The sequence below is a fragment of the Coturnix japonica genome, chromosome 2 (assembly GCF_001577835.2).
Source record: "Coturnix japonica isolate 7356 chromosome 2, Coturnix japonica 2.1, whole genome shotgun sequence".
NCBI lineage: Eukaryota > Metazoa > Chordata > Aves > Galliformes > Phasianidae > Coturnix > Coturnix japonica.
Genome location: NC_029517.1, coordinates 40,692,164 through 40,711,203, shown reverse-complemented (window position 1 = coordinate 40,711,203; position 19,040 = coordinate 40,692,164). Strand labels below are relative to the sequence as shown.

Below are 19,040 nucleotides of genomic sequence, written 5' to 3'. Positions count from 1 at the left end.
CCACTCACTGAAGCACACAGCCGCTGACTGAGGAGCCCTTCAGCACGCCAAGGGTTAACGGGCCGCGCATGCGGGGCGCGCTCCCGTCGCCGTCCGGTGTCCCGTCACGTCAGTGCCGCCCGCCGCGCTCACTGGTTCGTGGCGGCGCTGGGATGCCGGGGCGAGAGGCTGAGGTAATGACGTGCGTCCGGCCCGCCAGAAGCTCGGCCGGGTTCGGTGCGGCTCCCCCTGCATGGCGGACCGCGAGGGGTGGGGGGAGCCCGCGTCGCCCCCTGCCCGGCGTCCCGTGTGCTGCGGGGGGGGCCCGGCCGCGATCTTCTGCCCCTTGATGCGGTCCTAAGGGCGGTGAGGCGGAGGCCGTCGGCTCCGGAGCTCGCCCCTCGCCCTTCTCGTTCCCCGCCGCATGGTTTAGAAGCGGATAAAGCAGCCATGTCTCCCGTTCCTCTCCAGATGCATCCCGTGCTGAAGGCCTTCGTCTGCGGCTCCATCAGCGGCACCTGCTCCACGCTGCTCTTCCAGCCCCTCGACCTGCTGAAGACCCGCTTGCAGACCCTGCAGCCGGCAGTGGGAGGGTGAGGGCTGCGGGGTCGCGCTGGGTGCCCTTAGGGGTAATTAGGTGGGTAATTGGGTGGGTAACCGGACATCGAGGCACGCTGAAGCAGCAGTGTGTTCTGGAAGGAACGGCCAAGGGGGCACGAGGAACATGGGAAGAGATGGGGTAATAACGTGAAGGTGCAGCGATGGACCCCGTGGTGCAGGGCATCATCTGGAGTGCTGTCTGGTCTCCCCTCCAGGTCGGGTCGTGCTGGGATGGTGACGGTGCTCTTCAGGGTGGTTCGTACTGAAAGCCTCCTGGGGCTGTGGAAAGGTGTCTCTCCTGTAAGTGGCTCTTCCAACTCTGTCTTTAAAGTTACGTACACAAGCAAACCTGCCCTTTATTGATAAATAAGGGCTGTATTGAAGTGGCTGGTTCCTATACAATTATGAACAAAATCATGTGATGTGGATGGTTAAATCCCCTTGTAAGAAGTTAATGGTTAATGTGGTGAGTGCCACTGGAGCAGTTACTGTGCATTTGCAATCCAGAGCAGCTGAATGCTTGAATAAACTTTGTAAACATGGACTGGCAGCTGCACCAGCCTCATTCTGCTTTGGGATACTTTGTTCCTGGGAAAAATGCAGATGATCCTGGCATTGCTTGAGCCCATTGTGTGTATGTGGGATTAGTTATTTTTCCACACCTAGGACAGCTTCCCCCTAAAGCAGGTTCACTACAGTGGGTTGCACAGGGAAGTGACCAGGCTTTGCACAAGGAAGAATCTCCTCCCTTGACCTGCAGGCCATGCTTTTCTTGGTGTACCCCAGGATACCTTTGTCCTTTAGTGATATGTTTTGTCTTAAGTGTGCTTTTTATTTGCTTCTGTTTCTTTGAAGTCCTTTGCAAGATGTATTCCTGGAGTCGGTATTTACTTCAGCACTCTGTACACTATGAAGCAGAGGTTTCTAGGGGACCGTTCACCCACAGCCCTGGAATCTGTCTTTCTGGGTGCCACTGCACGTGCAATATCTGGGATTTGCATGTTGCCAGTAACAGTGGTGAAGACACGGTATGAGGTGAGTATGGCTTTCTGTCATTAGTTCACTGTTAATGTTGTCACATCCCTTCCTCCTGATAATAGACATTTTTGTCAGGTGAAGGCCTTTGTATAGCCAGCGATGTAGTCATGGCGTCATAGTGCTTCACACACTGGGCCACAAGTGCCAAACCGTACCACTGATAATTAGGCAGAAGTGAATGTGAAACCCACCCTGAGGTTTTAAAGTGCTGTTTGTATACAGTGCCTCTGTATTTGTACCATGCTTTCTGTGTTTTACTTTCTCAAAGGACTCTTTTAGAGACTGAGGTAAGTGGAACACAGTTTTTGCCTTGGGCTGTTCTCTCTGCTGTCTTTTGTATCAGATGAGAACACAGTGGCCTCAGGGTGTGAGCTGAGCTCCTTGGCATGTGGATGATGGACTCTTGTCTACCCCTTTAGAGTGGAAGATTTGGCTATGGGAGTGTGTATGGAGCTCTGAAGAGTATCTATCAGACAGAAGGGGCTCGTGGCATGTTCAGTGGGCTCACTGCCACTCTGCTACGGGACGCACCTTTCTCTGGGATCTACCTGATGTTCTACACACAGACCAAAAACCTCACGCCTCAGGGTAAGGCTGAACTTTGGAGGCTGTGACATAAAACTTTGCTTTTCTCGCACTGTGCGCTAAAATTTGCTGCTCTGCTTATTGCATGCATCATCAGTAGCTCAGGCGATGTTTGCCTTGCTGGCTTTAGGCGAGATGTTTGCCTTTTGCTTGTGGAAAACTGTAGGTCTCATTTCTGCTGTCTTTTTGAAGACTTATGCTTAAGGTAGGTGAGTGATGCATAAGTTATGTTAGTGAAGAACTGAAAGAAAGGATGTGTTCAGCAGTGGTTTCTGCTGCTCACTGTCTTCTATACTGACTAGTTTCCACTAAGCTGGGGTTTCTCTGGTCACAGAACTGGCTGAGGCAAGATTTAAGCAAGTTTTCTTTATCTGAGTTCCTGTTACATTCGGTTCCTTAGCGGTGAGTGCTTTGAACCGTTCTAACTTTAACTTATAGCCACTTCTCCCCTTCTGCTGTACCCTGTGTGGATTTTAACTTCTGTCAGACTCTGCCATTGATTCTATAATTTGGTAGCTTTTCACTTTGTTGTGCACTGTGTGTATTACCAGCCTCTTCTGTATCATAGTGGGTTCCCTCTTCTGTGTCGCAGACCAGCTGGATCCAGTGCTTATGCCCGTGGTGAATTTTGGCTGTGGGATCTTTGCGGGAATCTTGGCTTCGCTGGCAACGCAGCCTGCTGATGTCATCAAAACACACATGCAGCTGTCCCCTGACAAGTACCGCAGGACAAGCCAGGCCATTGCCTTCATCTACAAGGTGAGATGAAGCCCTTCTAATTGGTGCAACTGCAGCCTTACTTCTGATCTTTTTGTCCTTGTATTTAAGAAGCTATTATCGCTACTCAGATTATTTCCTGTTCCTCTTGAATGGATTGCGAGGGAGTGAAACTTACTCCCCAGTTACTCTTGCCATTGCTAAGTCTTTTAACTGTTTGCACAAAATTACAGAAGATAGGCAGTTGGATAGTAGGTTATGCTCACCTTTATGCTCTGATTGCACTCTCGCCCTTCCATGTCCCCCTAAAGCAGCCATGTCCCCTGTTCATCTCCAGATGCATCCCGTGCTGAAGGCCTTCAAGGCACAAATCACTTTCCTGAAGCAAACTGAAACCATTGCTCTTTCACCTTCTCTTTGGCGGGCTTGAGCGTGGCTTTCCCTGTCCCTTGTCATCCTGGCATACCCTTCCCCTTCCTTTTTCAGTGGGTGCCCTGTAATTGCACAGTGTTTTGAGTTCTTCCTAAATACTGAACATGAAGCCTGGATCTTTCAGAGGCTGATCTGAATCTGAGCTGAAATATGTCCTGGGCTGTTCCATGTTTAAAAAAAAACAACAAAACTGATGAAGAATTAAAGTGCAGGAGGCAGATGGTAATGGATTGCTGTTTGTTTTCTGCTGCAGGATTTTGGTTTGGTTGGCTTTTTCCGAGGTGGTGTGCCTCGTGCCCTCAGGCGTACTCTGATGGCAGCAATGGCCTGGACTGTATATGAACAGATGATGGAAAAAATGGGCTTGAAATCTTGATTGACTTGCACTACAACTGACCAGCCTCACTCCTTCTCCTGCTTGATGTGACCTGCTGGCACTGGGAAGTTCTCAGTTCCATGGAGGAATAAGCCTTGCTCAGCTGGGAGGAAGAAAGCCCTTCTGAGACAGAGGATTAGGACTTTAGGGAAGCAGAAGAAAGAAGGATCAAATCTCATCTTTTGATCAGTGCATTCCAGAAGGACTGTACTTGGGACTGCCTTGGGTTTCCACAGCGCGGTATCTACACTGAGAGAAGCCCGTTTTAAAAATAGCTCTGTGCTTACCACCTTTACACAATGAGAAACTGATGAACAAAAGTGTTAGAGGAAAAAACAGTGAGGGCAATGTTGTCTGCAGAACCTGCTCGCATGTTCCTCACTGTCTGGCCAGTAAGGCCATCGTGATACACCATCTGATGCAGTTCCTTCTTCCTCATGTGCTTTATTCTCGCTGGGAGCACTGCAGACACAATAGGAGACTGGATATGTCTCTTGATGTTTATAATGAGAGAGTGGATGGAAGAGAAATGAAGCACCAAAAGAAAACTGGGAGTACGTTTTCTGTCGTCATTTTTGTACTGCGATTGATAGCAGAGAAGGTAACGTGCACCTCCACGCTGCGTTGTATCATTAGGTAACTGAGCATCTTAACAGTTTAAATACATTTCTATGGCTACAACAGTGATTGCACTGGAATTAGGAAGAGTAAGGCACTTTAAACCAGAAAGAGAGAAGAGCACATTGGTTGTTACCAAAATTCTACTGGTTCCTTGAAAAACATTTTTCCTGCTGGTCAGACTGTATCAGGAAATCTGAAATGTTTTTTTATCCAGTTGTAATAGAGACTTGCTTGCTTCCTAATGCTCGTTTGCCGATTCCTCTCTACAAGCTGCTCCTTAGATGTGGCTTTTAAGATCGTAGCTCCCAGAACATAAATGTATAATGGAAGCAGATACAGGTACCAACGCTTTAAATTTCCCTGAGAAGCCACTACTGACTGCATGTGGAATATCTTAGGTTTGGAAGAGAGAAGGCAGCTCTTTTCTCTAAGCTTTCTCCAGTGTTTGAGGTGTTTGAGTGTTTGGTAGGGACAAAGAAACCCTGGGCAGACTGTCAGGCGTTCATTTTCTCTTAGCATGTAGCCTGTTCTTATTTCAGTATTCCTGAGTTTAAACTTGGAGATGAAATACTTTTATTTTTCTTCTTGTTTTTTTAAGTCATCTGTGCCTCTTTTTTGTCATTCCTACTTCAAACCCCAGAGTTTGTCCTTTCCAGTCTTAGCACAGCCTGCTCCCCTATTCATTTGTGCCTTGGTAATGGCTGGCTGTGTTGGTACTCTGGCAGCTCTGTTGGTGTTGCCACAAAGGTGGACATAGAAGTGCATGTCCTACTCTGTAGCACGCCTTGCAGAAAACATAGTATTGGCTTTGATTTTTCTTAAAAATGTCATAATTCACTTGAAAATGAGAGCAGATGTTAAAAGTCAGAGGAGATGTGTCTAGTTCTGAATGTAGTTGTTAAGAATTGAAGTATTACTTGCATAACCAGTGCCTGTGCTGGCAACCTTTGGACTGCAAGACCAGAGGGGACGCGGGCTATAAAAGATGCCTTTATCAGATTCCAAATGCAAGAAGCTTTGAGTGAGGTGAAAATGAAGTCTTAGAGAAGCATAAGAGATGGGAGAGGTTGTGGAAGGTCCTGGGTGTGTGTTTTGAGCATTAAGAATAGAGCACTTCAGAGCCTGAAGTTCTGCTTTGCAACCTGAAATCTGGTATCAGGTAGGCAGGTACAAGACTCAGCTTCCTCAGCTCTGACCCTTACTACCCCCCAGCCTTTTATTCTCATCAAAAACATTCTGTTTCTAAAGTGATTTGTTGAAGTTACTTTTTGATAGTGGTGCCAAGTCAAAAACAAGTGTTTGGGTGTATTGCTTGTGATGTTCAGTGCTTCTAATGAGCAACCAGTTGTTGTTGTACAACCAAAATGCAAATAAAAACCAAAGAAAATTCCAGAGGCAGGTACCGAGTCTCCTGTCTGCATAACCCCTACAATTCAGTGCTAACAATCCCTGCAGATAATCATTTCCAAAGTCATTTCAGCCTGGATTTAGGAGAAGCTGGTGTGATAATGTGAGCTTTTTTTGACTGCCAGATCACCATCAGACCCTTCTCCCAGGGTGACCTCAGTTGCTGGCAATTCAATCTTAGCAGTCGTGAATTGACTCTGTTACCCCTGCAGCTGTGCTGTAAGCACACAACTGGCTAACAGGTTGAGGCAGTCAATGTTTACCTGAATTATGAAGATACAGGAGAAATAGTCTGATTGTCTATTGGTTTTGTGTTATTTCCATGCTGCCTATAGTGGTTTGTTTGTTTTTCCCTCTTGCACTGTTTAAAACAGAACTGGAGCTTTGGGACAGAGTGCAGGTTGGAATATTTTGAGTGGATGTTTACATGAAATATTTATGTGACAAGGAATATATTTATATTAAAAGCTGTGGTTGTCAAAATTAAAAATGCCTTCGGAATGTTTCTTTCAAAAAAGAAAACCTAGAGATTGGATGGAGAAGAGGCCTGGAAAAGCAAAAGCAGCTTCCCAAAGGAACAGAACTGTTCATGAGCTCATATTTTTACAAGGCAATGCAAATTCTCTTTCAGGAGCATAGTAAGTAGAAAGAAATAACACATAGCAGTGGGGACTCTTGTCTTTCTTACACTTTTCTTACGTCTGCCTGTTGTGTGTCAAAACTGATAAGAAACTTAATCTCAGTATCCAGCGTTGAAATACCAGCCTTCAGACACTGGCATTCTGAGCGCTCTGGGTAGGAACTAACTTTTTCATCTCCAGCCAACCTGAACTGTGCTGCTCAGCAGTCTGGTCTCAACAAAAGGCCAGAAATTGTGCTTGGGATTTCATTTTCCACTGCAAAGCGTAGCACAAGGAGAGCTGTCTGCTGACCTCCTCTTGTCACAGTGTGGACCTGGGATTCAGTAGTATGCTCAGCTTCCAGAGCTCCTGCTGCCTTGAAGACCCACGTTGAATTCAGAGGGCGTTTCTCTTTGCACTGCTGCCAACTGTCCAGCTGGGGGGAGAGATAAGGGCCAGCCTTGCCCACCCTGGGGAGGGTGGGGAAAATAGAAAGGGAACAGCTGAAGTCTTTGTAATAAAACATTGACCTGCTACTCTGTCTTCTACTTAAAAAAAAAAAAACAGGCAAAATGAGGCTAAAGATGAGACTTCTGCAACTTTTGTAGAACTAGAAGAGTTTGCTTCCCCAAAATGTGGAAGAAAAACCTTTGAAATGAATGCCAAGCTGCAATTTATGAAGATGATACCAGTATGGCTCGAAGAGACACCAGTTCTAACTTCAGTAGTTCATTTGTGACACCGCTTTTCTCCCATTAAACTGCAAGCTGAAGGGAAAACTATATCTTCAGAAAAAGAACCCTGCCTCTTATTGAGTGCAGTGAGTACTAACCTCAAATCCCTATAGGTTTCAGTGTGCTTTTGAAGAAATCATTGTTTAACCATCTGGATTTACAACTACTGATCTCAAGGGTTTTGTGTTAGAAACTTAAGTTTTGCTGAAAGCATCTAAGTTCTATGAACAGAAATGGACATGCACTGAGTAAGGGCTGGAGTGCTGCAGATGTGTCTGATCTATACAGGAAATCTCTAACTCTGCGGTTCTCTAAAACCATCTCAGTGCCCAAACAGTGGACTGAGCTGCAGACTTTAGGCTGCCAAAAACTGACTGCAGCCATTTTAGACTCCTTTAACGTTAGCCTGCAAATGGCATCTGATAGCTGGTGTCCTACTGAATAGTGAAAAAGGACCCCACAGTAGATGAAAAGGGAACACTTTGCTACAGAAAGGGAAAAGGGGCCTCACTAAGGCAAAGGGTAGTTAAAGATAGATAGTTTATGTTAAGGGGGGCAGAGAGAAGGGGAATTGCAGACACTAAGTTTGAGAAAACAAGGGGATGAAGGCCATGAAGATAAGGGTGGAACAGCCTGAGAGCAGTGTGGTGATCAGATGTCCACAGAGCAAGCTGGAACCAGTTTGGGGGGTGCCCCTTCCACAGAGTCGAAAGTTTATGGCGAGGAAGATGATGAGCCTTCATCCCATGACCACCCCCACAACTCACTACGCACTTGCAAGGGGAGAGGGACTGCATGCTAATGGGGTCTCAGGAATGTAATGACTATGTATCCAAATTCCTGCAAACTATTGATTATGTATCAGTTCAGCCTATATCTGTTGCACGCTTTCTCCTAACAGTGTGCAAGTGAGGTGGAACTATCCACCTTGCACCAGGGTGTATGTGCATCACTCATTAAACATACCTGCTTTATAACTACTTCGTGGTTATGGAGTTTGATTCCGCAAGTCACTACCTACCATTCATATACGTGGAGGAGAAAAATGTATTTAGTTTGTATTTGTGCTAAGATGGGTGCTAGGTGCAAATTCCACAAAGCTAGCACACCTTGTACAGCCCCACAAAATGGTATGTAGTTACATAGACATTCACTACAAGAAACATTGTTAGATATGTTTATGTGTTTTCTATTGGCTTTATGTACCCAAACTAGCATGCATGCTCCCTGTTGTGGAGGAGGAATTTTTGGCCTCAAACTGAGTCAGTGGTCACCATCTCCATTTTACAGGCTGAAAGAGATGGGTCTGTTCAGCCTGGAGAAGGCTTCAAGACCTGTTGTGACCTTTCAGTATCTAAAGGGGGATGATAAGGAAGGAGAGAGACTCTTCAGCCCCTGAGTCTCCTTCTGTTAAGAGATACATGTTGACCATAATTCCAAATGCAGGAGATTTAGGTTAGCTGTTAGGAGGAAGTTTTTCATTATGAAGGTGGTGAGGAACTGGCACAGCTGCCCAGAGAAGCTGTGGACGCCCCATCCCTGGAGGTGTCCCAGGCCAGGTTGGATGGGGCCCTGGGCAGCCTGGTCTGGTGGGTAGCAGCCCTGCCTACAGCAGGGGGGTTGGAACTAGATGATCTTTATGGTCCTTTCCAACCCAAGAAATTCTATGTGATTCTTGCTAATTTCAGTGTGGTGTTTTGTTTTGCTGACCTTTGTCACCACCACGTGGCAAATGTATGAATTACTCTCTTAAAGAATAGTTAAGCTATCAAGTTATGTAATGTTATAATGTCATAACTGCATTACAATATGGTTCAGTCATAACTGTCAGGTAGTTTGTTTCATGCACATGGTTGTAGCTGTGGTGCCACTAAAGCCATCACTAGCCTCGTGCATGACATTGCAGCCCCTTTTGGGGGCTAGGACTGCGGTTAGATTACTTCAGTGAGCAAATCACTACTGCTTCGGCAGCTCTTAAGGGTAACACCAACTAAAGCCTTGCTTTCCCCCTATGGCGGTTACCTCCATAGCACACACAACCCCCCCCCATCAAGCCCACTCTCCGCCATGACACCCGCAGTCCCTTTGTCGCTAGGCGCCTACTTCCTTAGCAACCCGCGTAGTCTCGCCCTTCCGGTGAACGCTGTCCTCCCATTGGCTGGCGGGGAGGCCATATATTGACGTCAGGCGGGGAGCTCTTTCCTTTTCTTTCGGCGCCCGCCGAGTCCTCCACACGGCGTTGTCCGCGTGAGTCCCGGCTCCGTGGGGCGGGGTGGTTGAGGGGCTGCTGGCGGTGCACGCACCTTGAGCCATTCATAGCTATTAGTAGGCGTTCACTATGCGCTCCACTCAGCGGGTTGAGTTTCCTGGGGGAGAATGAGTGGGATAGAAGGGTAGGCCGCCGGCTCGGGCAAAATGGCGGCCGGGGCGCCCGCCACGTGAGGTGCTGAGCTGGATGGTTGTGCCCACAGGTTCCCTGTCGTCGCTTCTTAAGGGAAACCCCACGATGTCCGGAGGTCTCGATGTCCTGCAGATGAAGGAGGAGGATGTCCTCAAGTTCCTCGCTGCCGGGACCCACCTGGGAGGCACCAACCTCGACTTCCAGATGGAGCAGTATATCTACAAGAGGAAGAGTGATGGTAGATCCCTGGGGTGTATTTGCTGTGTTAGTTGAGAGTTGATGAGCAAAACTGGGAAAAAGAGTCAAATTGGAGCTTCCCAGCATTTTGTGGCCCTGAAAAATACAGAAATCCAAACACATCACATTCCTCAAAAACATAAAACAAAGCACTGGTTATAGAACACAAATGAATCAATTAGACTGGGGCACCCTTTATAGTTTCTGATTGTAGTAATAATAGTAATTATTGTATCAGCATATCAGTAGTAATTCGTGCTTCTTGAGCTGTTCTTAAGTCTAAACTGCACCATGTTGAAAGATTCCAGCTCATAACAGACCCAGGTCCGTATTTATGGGTTGGACCCTAATGTCTGGAGTTACGTTATCTTAAAATCATTGTTGGATTTTTCTTGGAACAGGTTTCTGCTGATCGGAGTTCTGTAATAACTGCAGCCCTGCGGCAAATTTAATAGCAGATGAGTGCTGTCTTGATTTAGAACTTTATTGATTACTCTAAATGTTTTGTCACATGTAGGTATTTACATCATCAATCTGAAGAGGACCTGGGAGAAGCTCCTCCTGGCAGCCCGTGCTATCGTGGCTATTGAGAATCCAGCTGATGTGAGCGTCATTTCTTCCAGGAATACTGGACAGGTAGGGGAGTTCTTTATTTACCAAAGGCATTCAGTCTTGGGAGCAGGGTTTTTGCCCTGTAACAGTGCATGCCATTGGCAGCTTGATAAAAGAGTGACCCAAATCTTGGCATTAAGAACAGCTTCAGAGGTATTTCTTGTGCTGTGGTACAACTCTATAGATGTACAACTCTATATGGATGTATGAAAGACAGGTGTGAGCACCTGCTTATGCAGCTTGCACACTATTAAAGCTTGATGCTGAGGTCAGTTCCTGACCAATGAGCTCTCAAGTGTCGGAAGTGTGCTACAACAAAGCAGTTAGCAGGATGCTTGCTGATGCCAGGAGAGGAGCTGCCTCTATGATTGGAGTTTCATAGCAGCCCTGCCACATGCTCTGCTCTCTTAGGCCTGAGAAATTAGAAACTATTGTGAATGAGGAGCAGTTCTCATTCAGAGAACTGGTACATGAGCCCTGATGCCATATGAATGGAAGCAAGTTCACGTGGTGACCGACAGCATCAGGGTGAATTGGTTGAAACTGAATTTCCCACTTGACCTCTGGATTTGTTTTGCAGCGTGCTGTTCTGAAGTTTGCTGCTGCCACTGGGGCTACTCCTATTGCTGGACGCTTCACCCCTGGTACTTTCACAAATCAGATCCAGGCAGCTTTCCGTGAGCCACGACTTCTGGTTGTTACGGATCCTCGAGCTGATCATCAGCCACTGACTGAGGCTTCTTACGTCAACATCCCCACCATTGCTCTGTGCAACACTGACTCCCCACTGCGCTACGTGGACATTGCTATCCCCTGCAACAACAAGGTTACTGCTTTGTAAAATTTAAAGCTCCTTTCTCTAGGGCATGCTGTAGCTTGCAAGATAGATATTTTTTGGTAGGGAAGGTTAGCATGTATATTTTGTGTGACTCCCAGGGTGGTGAGCTAATAAATTTCTGCCAAGCCAACACATAGGCAAGGAGGGTTTGAGCTTGCACACTCAGAGCTTGGAGCTGAGGCCCACTTCTGGCCAAGGAACTCTTGAGCATAGGATGTGTGCTACAGTAACATGGCAGGACTTACTGACAGCCTGAGGGTGACCCAATGAAAGGATTTGGTAGTCAATCTTGCCACAGTTCATGAAGTGAAAGAGAAGTAATGTGACTTTGTGAAGAAACTACTATGAAATACGATCTTGCTAGCAGCTGAGAGATAGTCTAGGGAAGAGGGAAAACTAGCTTTCATCTTTATCTAGACACTGTTACTAATAAAACAATGTAATCCAAATCTGAGCTCAAATGAATCTGTAAGATTCATATATGAGTAAATGATATGGATACGTAATCCTTCTGGTTTTGGATAAGATTTACATGGGGTGTTGAATAGGGGAGTACTGATGGACACAAATTCAAATGCAGATTGCTGTGAACTTGAAAAGCTGCCATGTCATGAGTCCATGTACATCATAGATCTATTGGATTCTCTTGCCTGGAAAGAACGTTGTGTGCAAATAAGTTTTCCTCTTAAAGGTGTGTGAGGGTAGGGGAGGGAAAAGGTGTCTGAAAGCTTATACTTGAAGCAGATTTTAATGTAGCCTTATTCTCCTGTTCCAGGGAGCACATTCAGTGGGCCTGATGTGGTGGATGCTGGCTCGGGAGGTCCTGCGCATGCGTGGCACCATCTCCCGTGAGCATCCATGGGAAGTCATGCCTGACTTGTACTTCTACAGGGATCCTGAGGAGGTAAAGACCCTGTGGGAGGAAATGTGTGTGAGATGTGCTGCTTGTGTGCCTTCCTCTGGCTCTCTGTGCTTGTCTCTGAGCACAGATACTTGCCAGTGTCATAGGTTTGACACCTAGTGCGGGGGTTAATTAGTTGTCTGTCAGCTAGTACTATTGTCTGGTGTGTATGGTGAGATGTGTCTTTCCTGTGCGATGTCAGCTATGTTCTTCATTTCAGATTGAGAAGGAGGAGCAGGCTGCTGCCGAGAAAGCAGTGACAAAGGAGGAGTTCCAAACCGAATGGACAGCCCCAGCTCCTGAATTCACTGCTCCTCCTCAGCCTGAGGTTGCTGATTGGTCTGAGGGAGTGCAGGTCCCATCTGTGCCAATCCAGCAGTTCCCCACAGGTTAGTTTTGTGGAGGGATGACTAAAGGAAGCGGGATCTAGTGATCTTCACTGGGCGATAAGCTGCAGGGATGTGCACGGTGCTGGTGTACTGATACCCCTGTCTTTAAGCAAGTCATAGGTGTTGCTATTTTGTGGGGAAAATTGAAGAATGACAGTGTGTGCTACATGTTTTATGGGTAAAAAGAGTAGGGATGCAGTGAATTTTGTTGTGTTTGTAATTGCAGAGGACTGGAGCGCCCAGCCTGCCACCGAGGACTGGTCAGCAGCTCCCACTGCCCAAGCTACAGAGTGGGTTGGGACAACCACAGAGTGGTCTTAACTTCAGTGCCGCTGTACTGTCAAGAATAAAGATCGGTTTAATACCCATCCTACCTTGTATAAGTGCTGGTTGGTGTGTTTTTTAGTTCTGATGAACATGCTGGAGGACTGGGTTGTCAGCCAAAGGGCTCACTGGCTTTAGAGGTGTGCCTATGTGAACAATATAGTACAACAAGCTCAAGTGCACAACCATGCACCAGGGTCAGGGCAATCCCAGGTGTATGCAGATAGGGAGAAAAATTCACTGAGAGAAGCCCTGCAGAGAGGGCCTTCAGGGTCTTGAACAGAATGTGACAGCAGCCTGCAGTATGTTTTTGCAGTCTGTAAATCTTACAGTATCCTGGGCTGCAACAAAAGAGGGATGACCAGCAGGGGGCCAGGGCTGATTGTATATATCTCTGCCTTAGTGAAGCCCCATGTGGAGCAGTGCAAGGATGTGAATCTGTTGGAGTGGATAGAGTCGTGAAGATCATCAGAGGAAGGAGCACCCCTTTATGGAGAAAGCTTAGAGGAGCTGGGCTGCAGCTCATAGAGCAGGGAGCAGGCATTGACAGAGTACTGTAGATGCATTGTGTGTTGGGTGTGGAGTAGGGACAGAGGCTGGAGGGCTTTGGGCAGGGAGTGGGAGAGAGGATTGTTGGAGGCAGGTCTCTTGGAGCCAGAGCTCTATTGCAGGCAGTGGGAAAGGGCAAGTGGCTGCTGGTGCATCTGATGTGACAAACAAGATCAATGTGGTCTGCTCAAAGATCTTACAAAGGCAAGAGTCCGGGCCTCATGGTACAAAGAAGCAGTGAGAGATGTGAAAGGATGGCAAATAGGGATCCTTGTAAAGAAGGCTGGAAACTTGTGACTTCTGGCAGCATGAGGAAAGTTTCTGTTTCACCTGTTGCACATAGAGCTGGGAGGATAAGATATAAAAATCATGCTCTGCTCTGCAGCTGGGGAGAATGGCCTCACCTGGAGCCTCTGGCAGAAAGCATGAGTGGAGACTCAAAGTTGACCCCTAAGGTTTTGGAGTCAGAGATAAAGAGGATCTGCAGCCCACTACACTCCAAATGAAGAGATACTGGCAGTGTATGAAGGGGTTTGGGCTGCTTCAGAAGTGTCTCTGTCAGGGGTTAATCACAGTGAGCTGCTCAGCTGCAAACCATGATTCCATAGCATTTCTGACACCCCGATAGATGGGGCTGTTAGTCCTGGTTTGTCTGAGTGCCAGCAGCCTCCAAGCTGGGCAGGGCTGCTCCAGCCAATACTCCACCTCTCCTGGCTTTTCCGTTCCCTGCAGCAGGACGGTGCTCTTTACCTTGTACTGCACTTCTCACAGCTGCATGAAACTACTGTTTTTGTACATATAACTGAGTGTTAAACTTGCTAATGGAAGTGGCCTGAAAGAAACATGCCTGATACTTGGCTCACTTTGTACCACGTGTGCTATTGTGGCAGTGAGCTGAAACAAAGGGACATCTTTGCCAAGGGAAGGACAGTGGGGCAAGAGGTAGCATCTCTTGGGAATCTGATGCTGCTGGGTGTGATACTGGTATCTCTCAAAGCGGTGTGTTAATGACCATCCCTTATTTGAGGTCTCCTCTTCCCCACCCCTACAGTGGTAGTTGTGCTGTAGCTGAGCATGGTATCCTGCCAAACTGCGGCTGCTTGCGGTCTCCATTAGTTATTTATTTTTACATGTGCAGGTTAGAAATATTTCTGTAGCTTTTCTCAAGCAAAGGGCTGGACTTCCTAAAGTGCAGCAGCTCTCTTTGCTGGGGCATGAACTTGGTGTCAGGGTGCAAATTGAGCCTCCTGGGCTGCCCACTGCAGCAGCTGCCCATGGAACAGGGGGCAGCTGTGATGCACAAGCTGCTGTGCCAAAATGCTCTATTTACTGAAGAAAGAAGGTTCCCCCCCCCCCCCCCCCCCCCCCCCAACCTGTTTCTCTGACACCTGATTTAAATAAACCTAATTGTAACCTTCATATTTTGAAGATCCTAAACATCTTAGTGCTTAGGCACCGGATTATTCACTGTTTCTGCTATCCAGAAAACTAAATAAAGTGTCCCAGATGTGTAAAATGTTTCTTATTGTGAGCAAGGTTTGGATCTGCTGCCTTTTGCAGAAGCCTTGGTTTCCCTTAACAAGTTTGTTCTGTTGGCCAGAATGGAAGGAGAAAGGATGGGATGACTGCAGCTGCTGTACCCCAGTGATACATGATGAGTTACTTACCTGGCTTTATTAATATTTCATCTACTAATCACCTTATCCATGCACTTGATCGCTGTGGTGTTTTGCCCACACCCAGACTATCTGGATAATGGTGTTCTGTCACCATGGCGGATTTTATTTAACATGAAGATTGTTTCAGGAAAACAGGAGGGGAACCAGGAGTGGGGGAATTGTTCAGATGGATTTTTCTGTGGAAGAAATGTTATGTGAATTTGTGTGTTCCCTTTTTCTTTACTACAAATATGGTTTCCAAATTGTAGTGATTGTTGCTGATTTCTTAGGGAAGTCATAGGTTCCTCTTGGAAGCATGGTCATCCATGGAAGGACCCAATTATGAAGGTAATTGCAATTGTGCCAAAGGCTCTGGGGGACAAAGCTGATTTCCAGATCCCACAGCTAAGACACTAGTCTACATCTAAGCACATGGATGAGTGTCCCTAAGTAATGCCATGTGATACTAGTATAAGATTTAGAGATGATATTCACCATCTTTTCAGCATGACTATGGATGGTTGAATTGAAGGGGAGCAGGGGAATTGGATTCTGTGATTGGAAATGAGTAATTGCAGCAAAGCCAGAGCTTTCAGCATTAGCTTGCTGCAGCATCACATTGATGTGGTTCATTTAAACATGCTGCTGAATTCAGATTCAGCAATGATGACTTTATTGTGTGAGGCATGGGCTGGGACCTAGAAATCCTCGGTTTGTGGAGCTGCCTTTTCCCTGTGAAACAAAAAAATGTTAGAGCATTTGTGAGCGATAAAGTCTTGGCCAAGGATGAAACCAGGCTGCCACCTGCACAGGCTGCTGCCTTGGGGCTTAGACAAATGGTAAGGAAGGTGCAATGGAGAGGAAAAAGCTCCCTACAGCTGTCAGGCTTGAGAGCTGATAACGATGCATGCAACATGAATCAAAGCCGAGTAATTGCTCTTTAAAGCCTGGCCTCAGCCTTTTTGTGAGCTTCCTTCCCCTTCTTTCCCTGCATGGGACACAGCCATTCTGAAAGATGTGGCTTGGAGATTTGGTGAGGTCAGGCTTCACAAGACCCTGTCTGCCCGGCCATGGAGGCAGCAAAAGTGCTTGATTTATGGTTGCTTCCATGGCTGAAACTGCGTCAGCATCACTAGCATCTTGTCTGAGGTGGTGTGTGCTCTTGTGCTTCTCTGTCAGGCATATTTATTTACTTATTCCACATCTCTTGATGATCCCTGTTTACTGCAGGGAATGATCTGGCATTTCATAAGGGCTGCTTTTGACCAGAGTGGAAATGTCTCTCCTTGTAGAGGAGATCTGCTTTGGAGAAGTCAAGCCCTAAAAGTTACTGTACTGAATGCAAAGCCAATGTATTCTATGCATGTGCATGACATACTTGTACCACTTTGCTGGCTGTCAGCAAACCTGTTTAGTAGTGTTTACTTTTTTGGTTCACTGTAAATATAAAAACCATTTTGTCTTCCATTACAATTGAGCACCATATGACAAACAGCTCAACAATGTTTTTGACCCTAAGCATGGATGCTGACGTCTCTTCCAAGGTTCAAGCATAGCCACGTGTTTTGCAAAATTGCTATTTAAATAATAATAATAATAATTTTTAAAAATCTTATTTTAGTTATTTGTTTTAATGGATTCCCATTCCTCAGTGATATCGAACAGATGATCGATCTTTACCTGTTCTGTCTGCTCACACAAACTAGTGCTGATATCCACAGGAACTGCCCGATTAAACATAAGCCTCCATTGAGAAGAATAAGAAAAGAATTAAGTTTAGGTATCTCTCCTTATTTTCTACCAAAACCATTTGGATACAGCATTAGAGCTGGCAGCAGCAAGTCGTGTAAAATTTGCACAATTCTAGCGGTGTATGAAAGCAAGCTCTGTACTGTGTAAGACGTAGTGGAAACTTTCTAGTAACACACCGCTGAGCTGTCTGGAACACGTGGGAATTTGGGGATGGATGCCAGGGAAGGAGGGGAGAAAAATCAATGCTGAATTCTCAGAAAAATACTTATTGCTGTTCCTTCCTACCAGTATAAAAATAGGGATGAAACCAAACACTGCTGAGTGCTCCAATGAGTTTGTGAAGATTAACCTTGTTATATGTGAGTAATTAGCAAGTAGGCTCAAAATTGGGAGCCAGATAATCATGTCAGTCAATAGGATGTCCAAGGGCTGGCATTTTCACACCCTTTTGTAGTGCTGTAATTTAAAAGAGGTTGCTATTTTGTACTGGAGTCAAGGAGAAAGTTATCACCAGCCTGCAGATATTGTTGTCTATCTGGTACTATTGCACTCGTCTCCTGAGGACTCTGGGCTTGCACACAGCACTAATCAATGGATGAACCTAATGTATCATAATTAGAGACAAACAAACCTTTAGCTAATGAGCATTCGTGATCCTGAGACAATGAAGTGCTTTGTAACGTTCAGTGTTATTGCAGGACTCCGGGGCTTGATTCGGAGAGCATCCAGATCCTAGAATAGTTACTCAATCTACATCTACTTCAGTCATCCAGGTTTTCAAAACCTCTGTGGAGTCTTCTTCTGCTCTGGCTTCTTCATAAATCTTCAGCATGGTTGAGCAGGGACTTGCTGGTCAGACTTGGGGGTGGGAGGTTGGAAAGGAAAAGTATAAGCAGTTGAAGTGTGGATGAATGGCCTGGGAAGAATGAAGGGATTTTGTCCAGATGTGTAGGGATGGCATCAGGAAAGCCAGAGCATAGATGGAAGTGAACTTGGCAAGGGATGTGAAAAACACCAATAAGGGATTCATTTGTTGCATTGAGATAAGAGATGGGCAAAAGAGCATGTACTCCTCTGAAAAATGGAAAAGAGCTGGTCTTCTCAGATGTGGAGAAGGCTGAGGTATGTAATAAGCTCTTTGCCTTGGTCTTAATTTTCAGTCAGGCTTCATGTGCCTCTTGTGTCCCGGAACTCTTGAGGGGTGTTGGGGAATCAAAACCCTCCCAGTGTAAGAGCAGAGCAAGTTGTGAGACCACCTCATGGGGGTGAATGCATACACATCTATGGGGCAGGATGATATGCATCCCAGGGTTCTGAAAGAGCTGGCTGATGTGGTCACCAAGTCTCTCTTCATCATACTTGAAAAACTGTGGCTGTCAGGCAAAGTCCTCTGTGACTGGAGAAAGGGAAACTTCAGTTTTCAAGAGAAGGAAAAAGGAAAAGCCAGGGAACTACAGGCTGATGAGACTCACATATGTACCTGGGAAGATCATGGAGTGGATCCTCCTGGAAGAGATATCAAGGCATATGTGAGATGTCGAGGCGATCTGAGACAGCCAGCACAGCTTCACTAAGGTTGAAGGGATTGTGCTTGACCAATCTGGTGGCCTTCTATGATGGAGTGACAGCATCAGTGGACAAAGGAAGGGCAACTGATGTAATCTACCTGGACTTGTGCAAGGCCTTGGACAAGGTCCTACACCACTGTCGTAAGCGGTGTTCCCCAAGGGTTCTGCCTTGGGATGGGTGCTCTTCAACACCATTATTAATGACACAGATAGAGAATTTGAGTGTACCCTCAGCAAGGCTGCTGATCTCATCAAGCTGAGTGGTGCGATTGACACAATAGAAGAGAGGGATGCCATCCAGGGAGACCTGGACAGGCTCCAAAAGTGGACACATGAGAACCTAATGAGGTTTATCAAGGCTGAGTGAAGGTTTTGCACTGGGTGGAGGCAATCCCAGTTGTGAAAACAGACTGGGAGAAGAGCTCATTAAGAGCAGGCTTGTGGAGGAGGGGTCCTGGTGGCAGAAACTGTGGGAGATGTGAGTGCATCTGTGCTGCACTAGAAATCTTCACAGCAAAGAGGAAAGAGAGGACATCGTTTGTGAGACCCAGCTTAGAGAAACGTCCCTCAGAGGCCAGGAATAAGTCTGATGAATGACATCCCATTTTGAGGTTCTCTGGGGGACCAAGTAATGCTGACCATCACAATCTCTGGTAACAGCCAAACTGACACTGAACCACACTGTGGTGACAGCTGTTTATA

General features: G+C 46.4%; 2 protein-coding genes and 2 non-coding genes across 4 annotated transcripts; all 4 read left to right on the top strand.

The window, feature by feature from the left end:
* Window positions 1-53: 53 nt before the first annotated feature.
* SLC25A38 (solute carrier family 25 member 38) lies at window positions 54-6,245 on the top strand. The gene is made up of 7 exons (XM_015854179.1): window positions 54-173; window positions 451-572; window positions 795-879; window positions 1,435-1,614; window positions 2,037-2,205; window positions 2,795-2,961; window positions 3,605-6,245. The coding sequence occupies exons 1-7, from the start codon at window positions 69-71 to the stop codon at window positions 3,725-3,727; spliced, it is 951 nt and encodes a 316-aa protein (XP_015709665.1). The 5' UTR covers window positions 54-68; the 3' UTR covers window positions 3,728-6,245.
* A 2,986-nt stretch (window positions 6,246-9,231) lies between these two features.
* On the top strand, window positions 9,232-12,867 carry RPSA (ribosomal protein SA). The gene is made up of 7 exons (XM_015854190.1): window positions 9,232-9,356; window positions 9,581-9,748; window positions 10,265-10,383; window positions 10,940-11,185; window positions 11,973-12,101; window positions 12,319-12,487; window positions 12,714-12,867. Exons 2-7 carry the CDS (start codon window positions 9,616-9,618, stop codon window positions 12,806-12,808), a joined length of 891 nt encoding a protein of 296 aa, XP_015709676.1. The 5' UTR covers window positions 9,232-9,356; window positions 9,581-9,615; the 3' UTR covers window positions 12,809-12,867.
* LOC116653046 lies at window positions 10,599-10,757 on the top strand. The gene has a single exon (XR_004306454.1). It is a non-coding gene; the product is annotated as a small nucleolar RNA SNORA62/SNORA6 family (small nucleolar RNA).
* On the top strand, window positions 11,351-11,497 carry LOC116653047. Its single transcript, XR_004306455.1, has one exon. It is a non-coding gene; the product is annotated as a small nucleolar RNA SNORA62/SNORA6 family (small nucleolar RNA).
* Window positions 12,868-19,040: the final 6,173 nt, after the last annotated feature.

What these genes read in the sequence shown, in the direction of transcription:
- SLC25A38 (XM_015854179.1), top strand. Translation starts at nt 69, where the DNA reads ATGCGGGGCGCGCTCCCGTCGCCGTCCGGTGTCCCGTCACGTCAGTGC. An exon ending in TGGTGAAGACACGGTATGAG is followed by an intron (nt 1,615 to 2,036) that starts GTGAGTATGGCT and finishes CTACCCCTTTAG; the next exon opens with AGTGGAAGATTTGGCTATGG. An exon ending in CAAAAACCTCACGCCTCAGG is followed by an intron (nt 2,206 to 2,794) that starts GTAAGGCTGAAC and finishes TCTGTGTCGCAG; the next exon opens with ACCAGCTGGATCCAGTGCTT.
- RPSA (XM_015854190.1), top strand. Translation starts at nt 9,616, where the DNA reads ATGTCCGGAGGTCTCGATGTCCTGCAGATGAAGGAGGAGGATGTCCTC. An exon ending in CTACAAGAGGAAGAGTGATG is followed by an intron (nt 9,749 to 10,264) that starts GTAGATCCCTGG and finishes TGTCACATGTAG; the next exon opens with GTATTTACATCATCAATCTG. An exon ending in CTTCCAGGAATACTGGACAG is followed by an intron (nt 10,384 to 10,939) that starts GTAGGGGAGTTC and finishes TTTGTTTTGCAG; the next exon opens with CGTGCTGTTCTGAAGTTTGC.